Source organism: Microtus ochrogaster, unplaced genomic scaffold (assembly GCF_000317375.1).
Source record: "Microtus ochrogaster isolate Prairie Vole_2 unplaced genomic scaffold, MicOch1.0 UNK78, whole genome shotgun sequence".
In the NCBI taxonomy this organism is placed as follows: Eukaryota; Metazoa; Chordata; class Mammalia; order Rodentia; family Cricetidae; genus Microtus; species Microtus ochrogaster.
Genome location: NW_004949176.1, coordinates 1,114,760 through 1,125,556, shown reverse-complemented (window position 1 = coordinate 1,125,556; position 10,797 = coordinate 1,114,760). Strand labels below are relative to the sequence as shown.

Here is a 10,797-nt window from a genome sequence, read left to right as displayed (position 1 = left end):
GTTGCTGGTAGGCCCAAAGCTAGGTCTCCTGGCGCCGAAGATCAGGCCTCTGTGCTGGATGGCTAGACTGTGAATATAATAACAGAAGTTGTCAGCTTCTTATTTATCAATAAACTATGCAAGAACTGCTAATCCCTGCTTCCATATATATAAACATATGACTTTTTTGCTTTTATAGGATAGAAGCAATATCTTGACCTTAGGAGTCAAAAACTTGGTGCAACACCAAATAAAACTAATAAATATGACCTCATCTTCCATCTTCTTAGTGTTCCAATTTTTATATCTGTAGCTGGCATTATTAAATCAATTCATTTTCCCTTATATATAACTTCATCTATCAAATATGCTTTCTTCCTAGCCTATCAACCCTAAGATTCTAGTACTCTAACACTCCTAATTACTGACACTGAATTGCTATTAATTCTACCAAACTATTTGTTCAAAAGTTGACTATTTCTTCTTCTCTTTTTACCTTTGACTTTTTTATTTGTAACCTGATCAAGAATAAAGTTTTCTCATGGTATATTTATTCCGAGGTCCACCTAAACTGTCTGATCAAATATCTCCTATTTTACTCACCATAAGTATCCTTACTTCAGCCAACAACTATTTATTGGTTAGGAAGGCATAGGTACTGTATTATTTCTTCTTATTAGCTGATGATTTGGTTGAGCCGACACAAACATCATAACTCTCTAAGCAATCTTATTAATCACATTAGAGGCATTGGGTTCATGATTCTGCCAGACACCAACTCCTGAGAACTTGAACAGATTTTTCTTTGAAAAAACAACATCAATTTAATTCCTCTCCTAGGCCTTCTAACAACTTGGCCTCCTCCCCTGACTCCCATCAGCCATAGATGGCCCTAAACCCGTCTCAGCACTCCTTCACTCAAGTACTAAGTACTACAGCTGTTGCAGGGATCTGCTTAATAATCTGATTTTACCCACTTATTTCAAATAATAGTACTATTCTGACACCTACATTATGCTTTGGCTCACTAACCACACTGGTCACTGCCATCTGTGCATTTACTAAAAATGACATTTTAAAAAATGTAGCCTTTCCTACATCCAGCTGACTAGGCCTTATTATAGTAAACTTAAGTGTAGATCAACCCTGTCTAACTTTCCTTCACATCTTCACATGACGTTCTTCAAAGCTCTGCTTTTCATATGCTCAGGATCACATTATCCACATTCTAAATGATGAACAAGACAACCTAAAATTAGGTAGTCTACTAAAAAGAAAAATCAAACCCCTTCCATTTACATCATCTCGTCTAAACCACTGGCAGCCTTGCTTTAACTGGCATACCTTTCCTTATAGAACTGTAGTGAAGAGACCTAAGCATTAATGCCATTAACACATCTAATCCCAACACCTGAGCCCTTCTTCTCCTTTGTCGTATACATCCATATAAAATTGACTGAATATTTAAGTGTAATTTCATTAATTTTATAGACTTAGGGAGAATTAACATCTTAAGATACAAGGCCTTATAATCTATTAGCTCACTCAATTTATTTAGCTCTTAATATTGCTTAATATCTTCTTATTTTAACAGCCATATATTTATTACAATTATTCCCAAATCTCTGATGTTTGGGGTTCTAGAGTACATGGTATTATTTTCAGATACATTTCTTGTGATGTTAACATATATAAATACAATCGACTGCACATGTATATTGGCCATATTATTAGTAATCCTATTAAACTCCCCATTAATCCTACTATTTTTCACTTCATATCTTCCCTTTACCATCTGTGAGTGATAAACTTTTTTGTTTTTGTTTTTCGAGACAGGATTTCTCTGTGTAACAGCCCTGGCTGACCACGCTGGCCTCAAACTCAGAGATCTGCCTGTCTCTGCCTCCCAGAATGCTAAGATTAAAGGGGTCTCTATGGTGATATTTTAACATATTCCTTTCAACCCTTTCCCTTTCACCACACTTGTTTAAACACGTATTAGACAACTGAACAAAAATGGTGCTAAAACCAGCATGGTGGTATTATATATGTAACCCAGCACTCACAAGCAAGAGGCAGGAGGATCTACATAGTGACACACAGTGCTATGCATGGTACCCTTATGGAGATCATAGGACAACGTGCAGAAGGCAGCTCTCTCCTCTACTTGAGTCGCCAGGCTTTTCCGCGAGTGCCTTCACTGTGGAGCTTTCCTGCTGGTCTGTACCCAGAGGTTAGACTACTCCTGCTCTAGGTTAGGGAGCCCGCATGGCTCTCGACTTCTGAGGTCCAGCCTTCTGGTTTGCGCACATCCCCAGGGTGGTCCAAGGCTTTCTCCACTCTGATTTATTGAACCTAGATCTTTCCAGTTTCAGCATCATTAGCTTTTGTGGTTATGGTATTCCAGTGTACATTCTTTCCCTGATTATTATTCTTGGTTTGGAGTTGTAGATTCTGGTGCTTCTTAGTTTGTTGCCCAGAAAACAAACATTAGATATTTTATTTATATTTCTGTAGCCACTGTTATAGTTGCCTCTTTTCTGTTACTATAATTAACACATTCTTCAAGATTGTGTTAGTAAACCTGAACTCTAAACTGTTTCAAGTCAGTAAAATTGCAGTGGTTTTGTGTGTGTGTGTGTGTGTGTGTGTGTGCGCGCACGCGCGCACGCTCAACTGTGCCTACTTCATTAGTGTCACATGTCCTGCCTGTGGTTCAGAGTCCCTTTTCATGGATAGTCACAAGAGGGCTGCTTTGGTAACATGCTCTAACTAGGGTGGATGCAGAAGCTTTGGTCTGTGTACTTGGAAGCTGTGCTACAGTTAGATGGATCACATTTAGAACTGGTATATGCTTTGTTGAATGAACTCAGTGATCATTATAAAATCATGCCCTTATCTCTGCTCTTCTTGCTAAAGTATGCTCTGGCTACCTATAGTTTTTGTTCTGCTTTTCTGTTGTTTTTGCTGTTGTTCAGGATTAGTATTTGTGTAGCATATTCTATTCCCTATTCAAGAGTTCATTCTACTATTTAAAGTATTTTAAGTAAACAAGAGATTATGCAGATAGTTACATAAATGGTATTGGCACACCATGAGATCAGAACATTCCATGTAGTGCTTGTCTTTCAGATTCACTTCATTGGCGTAGCATGAAGTCGGGACGTACCCATGTGATACAATTGCTGTGTTCCTTCCGTATCTGAGCAGTACAACTCCAGAGTCCAATTTGGGGATGTATTTCCCGGTGCTATTTCTGATACAATTAGTACATGTGAGCCTCAGCCGGAAGCAGGTGGCAATCCCCAAAGGGAGATTGGAGAGGGGTGATTTATGAAGTGCTGGTCTGTAAAAGACAGCACAGGTACCCTATACCTGGCAACAACTAACGAGCACCCACAGCTTTAAAGGAGACATGGAAGGAAAGGTAAGATCCAGTAAGAAAATATATCCATAAAATCATCTCAGAAGAAGGTGGACTCTGGCCAAGATGCACAGCCAAAGGTAGGAAGATCTTCCTTTGAATCTTACACCTCCCACGATACTGGCATTGTCAGAACCCAGAGAAAAACCAGAGAAGAACAGAAGCCTTTTGATTTAGCCAGGTGAGAGCAGTGTTAAACTGTAGAGGGCAGCACATTATTCTGTGAGATGTGCTGATTTGTCCTTCAAAGGTTCATGTGGTGGAAAGTGTGGCAGTGTGAACGTGGTAGGAAATGGTCGGGTTGGTGCAGGGTAATTATGCTATGGCCCAGGGCTGACCTTATGAACAATGCTGCTTCAGTTTGTATGGGAGGGGACTGTTTCCTGCAAGAATGGGTTCTTATAAGTCACATACACATGCACACCCGCACACAGCATTTGTCTTCTTCACATACACCCACTACGGTGATGCCATGTTGCTATGAGATCCTCACATGCTCCTGAACATCCAAAACTGTGAACTAAACTTCTCTGTATATCAAGACTTTGTTTTGTTATGGCACAAAGCAGATTGTGACAAAAGGTTTCAAGAATTTTTGTTTAGTGTCCTGTTAAAATTTAAAGGAAAGGAACTAAAGAGCCAATCATTGCTTAAAGGAGAATGCACGTTCTTGTCTCATTTTACATCCTTCTCTGGGGTAGAGTGATTCTTGTAAGCATACTATGACCATCATAGAATTCAGGGAGCTGAGAAGCTTTCTAGAGCTTACACCACGTTGTCTTCAAAATGACAGACGTCTGAGCTTATTTATATTCACCAACTCTTCTAAATGCTTTTATTAATGAATCTACACAGACATACTATTTAACAATTCAATATAATAAATAATTTCAGATAAATAATTTAAAACATTTTAGAGCCCTTGGGGCTTACAAACAGAATCTTTAAAGATCCATATTTATCATCTGAAGATTAATAGTTACAAAGATAGTAAACAATACATCCAAAATAAATATAACTTTAAATACTTAAATAAATAGAAGCCTTGTGTTGTAGGTAGGAGGCACATAGTTATTGAGTCATTGTTGCGATGATGCTTTGACAGAAGGCGATCCATCTGCTCAGAAATTCCACCACAGTTACGGTCTCATCATCGAATTCACACGAGGATGTGTTCTCAGAGCCCTGAAAAAGAACAATGAGCTTTAGGCTATGGAGTTTACTTTACATGCAGCTGTTCCTCACCAACATTCTATAGGCATCCATTTAATACTTGTATTAGTCATTCACACTTCTTGAGTGATCACAGTTGTCAGATTGTGTTTTATTGTGATGCCAGATGATAAACCATCTGAGATAAAATTTCCCTGAGTACAACTGAACGTTTGAATGAAAACACTGAACACTCTAGAATGCAGTGGTTTGACCTCTTTTTCTCTGGTGAGTGTACACAGCTATGTACTGATTTAGGTTACATATATGTTATATGTTCTTCTCTAAACCTTAAGATTCTATTATTCTCTTATTTTCCCAAATCAGGATAGGAGCAACCCTATCCTGTTAGGTTAGGACAGAAGTCTAGCGGGGGAAATTTGGAGACGAGCATTTCATAAATATGGATATGTGCCTTGATACCAATGCAGATGATTCTCCAGTTTGTACAAGTGGAAATATTCTAAGTTTGTTGTGTAGATGGACTTTCTGGAAGCTAACCTCCTTTGCTAGAGGAGATATTTCAACTCTGTTTCTAGATAAAAAGCTAAGAAGAAAATATTTTGACAGGTTTTGGGAACAGTTTTTCCAATTCTGAGCAATCTCTTGTAAGTCAGTGAGGCAGAGCATTTCTTTTGAATAAATGTTCCTTTTAAAGCAACTTACCGTGATCTTATTTTGCATAGTTACTTGAATGCTCTATATCTTGGGTTTTTTTTTTAAGTATGTGACTCTTGAAACATGCCTTCCTAGTTTTTATGCACCTCAAAAATTTATATCACTCATTTAGGGTGACTTCTGATGTGGCCCAGAGCTCTTAGAGCAGACTTCTTTACATAGATAAGGGCCCGAGCCTTTCAACACCTAGATGTAGTTCTCAGCCTATTTTACCAGTGTCAGGTGAAAGCAGTGCAGAGAAAAAGGACTAGCCTGACACCCTCTTGGAGGCTTGCTACTACTGCAGAAATGAAAATGATGCTGCTTGCTCAGGATACCTGTCAACTCAGCAATTTTGTTTAGCAGATGGATTGAGAAAAGAGAACTGCAATTCTCCCTTGCCTCACCAAAGTCCGTGTTTCCTGTGCATTTAAAAGCAAATCCCTAAAGTGGGCGCTCACTGTCGTCCTCTCACCATTGTAATGGCTACTGTTTTTGGAGAGAAATCTCTGCGTTCGTCCACCAGTATAGCACACCTCTCTGGAAAAGCCTTTCAGATCGTTGGTCCTGGTCTGATAAACATGAAGGCAACTAAGTTTTAACTGCCTGTTCCTTGTGGAATTGTACTCAGTACTTTCTCTCGCTTCCAAATTATATTAGTGTGAGAGGAAGCAGGGTGGGACCCTAGCATCATCCTGCAGTGGAAGGATTCACGCTCTCAGCGGACTTTAAATTTTGTCTGACCAAATGCGTGGAACCTGACAAAGACCAGAAATGTCGTACCACTTCAGAATGCAATTCTTCTCTCCTTTATTTTATTTCTAGCTCAGCGAATCAAGCAACATCTTACCTTCAGTTTCCCAACTGTTACTCTGATGTTGCTGATGAAATTCTCAGCATCTTTCAAGTGAAAGCTTTTGCTCTGAGCCAAATCCAGCACACTCTGCAGAGCCCCGAGCTCTTCTTCTAGGCAGTGAAGATGTTTTAGTTCTGTGGCCTGGAGGGTAATAAGCATAACTCTTAGCTCAGCTTACCATATAAGAGCAGCCAGAAGGCAATCTGCAGCTTATCTAACCAAGAGTAGACAGTACATAGCTTTTACCCAGTCCCTGTTCTCAGTGTAAAGAGAAACTGAAATAGTGGATATCCTACATCTAGTGGAGCAAGAGCACAAAGCCCTGTGGTTAACATTGGCTGTTAGGTCACTCTAGTGAGGACTTCGATCTAGCTTCATTAGACTTTGTAAAAAGTCTGTATTTCCCTGTCATAGTGCACATCATAGGTATAGACTACATTTCCTATCAGCAGAGAAATCAAAGAATGTCAAAGTGCAAGATTCCCAGTCTACATTAATGCCATAATCCCAGAATTGAGAACACAGAACAGTGAGGAGCAGGAGTCCTTGGATGCCTGCTGTCACAGACCCAAATCGCACAGACCTTATCGTGACCCAGAATGATGACTGTCAAGATATCCAGGAAGACATGTTTAATATTTCTTAAATTTTTATTTCTCTGTAATTACTAAAGATGAATTTTTAAAAAACCTATTTGTCAGGGCTAGAAAGATAGCTCTACAAGTAAAGTAAAGACCTGAATTCAACCTCAGTGACCCACATCGGAAAAGGAGTGACCCAGCTCTCACAGGTACACTGTGGTACACATATAAACACAAATACGTAATTTAAAAACTCTATTTGTCCCAATGAAATAATAAGTCACAGTATTTGGACAGACTGTTTGGAGAAGTTTCCTGTATATTTCTGAAGGAATATATAGATACATATATGTCATGGATATTTATGCATACAGGCAATGAGAAAGAATACTGCTAGTACTATAATGCACTATGATTTCCATAAAAGCCACTTTAAGTCTTCAGGTCCTCTAGAAGCAAGCTGTGACCTGGGTCAGGTCCATTTTACTAAGTCTCAGTACCACAGTCACAAGAATAGGTGGCTCAAGGGTGGCATGGGCACTCATTTTCATTAACAGCACCCTCTGAATTAAATGCTTCTAACATTTTTTAAATCTTACATTTATACAAAATGGAGGTTAAATAAAAAAAACACAACAGACTTTATCACATTACTCCTTCCAATAGTTGTTTAAAAACTTAGATTTCTAGGAATTTCACCACTCTCTGACATGACCTCATGTCTCTCTAGGGATCCCTAGAGGGGGAGGTCTGATCAGACAGTACGTATTTCCGGATTTGTCCACCTGTTTTCTTCAGACTTGTTAGGAGGAGTTCCTCATGCTCTGTAGGGAGCTCTTTCCCTCACAGAACTATCTAGTTGTTATTGTTGGACTTGAAAGTTATGTGACTATGGTTAAGAAGATTAGCTCTTAGGGGCCATTTCCTTTCCATCTCCAGTAGAACAGCCAGAGAGAGTTCCCGACTTCATAGAGATGGGTCAACAGCATTGCCCCTTTGGTCCCTCGGATCCCATTTTGCTCTAGGCTTGGATTTATCCTGGGACAAGCTTTTTCTAACACCAGAGTTATTAGTTCTCTTTTGGCTGTTGGGACTCTAGCAAACTTCCACCCTGATGGAGCTCTAGGAGCCTGGGGAAGCTGTTTCTTATCATAGAAATTTTCAATATTGAGAGATAGTGTTGTATAGAAATATTACAGCTCTCTGGTTCTCCTGGTTAGAAAAAAGACTACATAAATCCAAAATTGTTCATATGCCTCAGTCCTTTTCTTCACTAGTCCTCTCAGCGTGGTTATGTGGTGCTGGCCAGACACTGCTCTGAAGCCTGTCGAGCTATAAGCATACAATTATCATTTTGTTAGGAGGTGAATGAACATAAACAACTTCCTGAAGCCATGAGAGTTAGGGCCTAGCAGAGCTGGGCTTTCCTTTCAGATCCTCTGCCCTACTGTCTGTGAATTCTGGATACACTTTCCTCAAACATAGAGTCTTAGGAATCTTCCTTAAAACAGTAAAGTATTTATAAAATGAGTACCTCTGAAGTCAGTTTTGACATTTCACAACATAAAATAATAAATCCTATTCAAACATCACTAAGATGAGCATAAAACAGAAATCAGCACAATCTTTAAATTATTCCAGCATCAAAATGCAATTATCCTGTGCTTTCTTCTCCTTTCCTCTTCCCCAACACACAAATAAATACATAAGAAAAATTTAGACATAATCATTTAAAATCAATGTTATTATCAAACAAGAATTTTTACACACAGATATCAAAGTAACTTTTTTTCTTCAGATGAGGGTCTATTCATCTGATGAGTGTGCAAAAAGCATATAACTTTGAGTTCATTAAAGCACCAGTTGAACACAGAAAGCTGCTTACCTTCTTGGGCATGTAAAATTTAAACGTGAGCATCATGGGGAGTTTCGGATTCCTGTCATTCTGAGAAAGCATAACACATTGTTATTAAAGCACAACCTTTGGCAAGAAAACTAAAGGTAATGCCTACAGATGGAAAGACAGGCACTTACATTGATCCCTTTCAGAAGCATCTGTAAGTCCAGCAATAACTGCGTGAGGTGCTGCTGTGTTTCCTTTGTAGAGCTTGGAGTGGGCGCGCTGTTGACGAGGAGTGCGAGCGTCAGTACAATACAGGATGCAATCTGCATGTTGTACATGCCTGCAGTACTTGAGGTCACTGCGAGTAGTGATTAGCAAGGGTGATAGCAGCACTTCAGCATGGGAGGCAATTTATACTGTTAATGCTGGAAAAATAATCCGGGGGTGTCAGAATGTTTTACATATTACACATATTTTCAAAGACTACCTGAGTGGCAGAAAGCATCACCTTTGTTTTTCCTCTTCTGATGACTCTCTGGAATTTCTTTAAACCCCCATAAACTGACTGAATGGATAGAGGTGAAATCCCTCTTGGTTGAGTTAGCCCACACTTAGGTGGCAGTTTTCATTCATACAATGAACGCCTTCTGTATGAAACAGATTTTCCTCTTTTCTCTAAGAGGGGGTGGAGATACAAAAGTAACTAGTGAAAATGCTCTTTGTCAAAACCATCCTGAGCCTGTAAGCAGCCTGTTGTGGACAAGAGCAAGAGAAGGTAGATGAAAAGAATAAATCTTTTAGATTTGTTGATTAGACAGGAAGAATATTGGTTTCCTGTTTCAGGATGGTTTTACCTTCTTCTTATCTACACAATAAGCTAATTGCACACAAGGTGATAGATAGGTGGCTTCCTACAGTTAGCCAGAGAAATAGTAAGATCAGGACCCTTAAAACACTTTTGAGTTTGAGGTACTATTTTGTTTTAAATTTAACATGCTTAAAAAAAACATGTTCAAAAGTCTTAATGTTTATTATGCTTTTTAAAAAGAGTGTGATGTGTAACAAATCCTCACTAGGGTTAGCACCTAAGGATGTTGATGCTATTTTTATGTTTCTAGTTGCACTTTCATTCTTTTAGAATATTTTCGTGTGTGTGTATGTGCGCCATGCGTGCAGGCCACAGTTAACTTGTGGAAGTCAGAGAACTCTTGCTAGCCAGATCTCTCCTGTCACCGTGTGTGACCCAGGAACCTGAACTCGAGTCATCAGGTCTGTGTGCAAATGCCTCTGTCCCCTAAGCCAACTCAACAACTTTGTTTTCTCTTCTTTAATAGTCTTGGTTTTCTCCTCAAAAGTACCTGGGGCACTGTGAGAATAACAGCAAGGGAATATTACCATGTGTTCTCAGTGGGTGGCTTGAGAAGGATAAACATTTTGTAGGTCAAAAAACTGAGTGTCAAGGCTGATGAGATGGCTCACAGGGGAAAGGTTTTTACTGTGGGAACCTTGCATCCTGATCCCAGAACTCACATAAAGATGACAAGTGAGAGCAGACTCCACAAAGTTGCCTTCTGACTGCTATGTGCACACTGTGGATACATGTATCCACATACACTTCATGTTTACATATAAAAAACAACAATGGATACAATTCATTTTTAAAAAAGGAAAAAAAAACAGAATCAGAGAAGTTATTGTTTGAGGTTACTCGGTCATTACTGCCAGTAAAGGGGTAGGATGAAGATTTGAAACTAGAATGCTCTGACTCCAAAACCCACTCTCTTGTCATCTGTGTTCCTGTTGACCTAATGCTTGGATGTAGACACGTGAGATTCTGAGGAAATGGTGCATGTTAAGTGTTGTAAAGAATTTTGAAAATCAAGCAATTACTTTCAACTGAATTTTGACACTGGGGATAGTGAAGGCTGGAAGGTTAATCACTGTAAGGAATAGTGACTTGTAATCTCTCACAAAGAACAAAGAGAATGGTTCTGGGACAATTCTCCATGCATTGGGCAATATTCTGAAAAACAAAACAAAACTCTGCATGTATCTTGCAGTAAGCGCTACAGCTCCTTAGGTGGCATGATTAAAGGAAGACAGGTCAGAGGCAGGTCTCCTGATCTTGATTTGTCACCTAAGAATCCAGAAGTAAGCCGGGCGATGGTGGCGCACGCCTTTAATCCCAGCACTCGGGAGGCAGAGGCAGGCGGATCTCTGTGAGTTCGAGACCAGCCTGGTCTAC

The 10,797-nt window shown here is 39.5% G+C and overlaps 1 protein-coding gene across 1 annotated transcript; it reads right to left on the bottom strand.

Annotated features, from left to right (window-relative positions):
- Positions 1 to 4,474: 4,474 nt before the first annotated feature.
- Il2 (interleukin 2) lies at positions 4,475 to 8,890 on the bottom strand. The gene is made up of 4 exons (XM_005370390.2): positions 8,744 to 8,890; positions 8,595 to 8,654; positions 6,123 to 6,269; positions 4,475 to 4,588 (listed from the first exon to the last, which is right to left on the bottom strand). The coding sequence occupies exons 1-4, from the start codon at positions 8,888 to 8,890 to the stop codon at positions 4,475 to 4,477; spliced, it is 468 nt and encodes a 155-aa protein (XP_005370447.1).
- Positions 8,891 to 10,797: the final 1,907 nt, after the last annotated feature.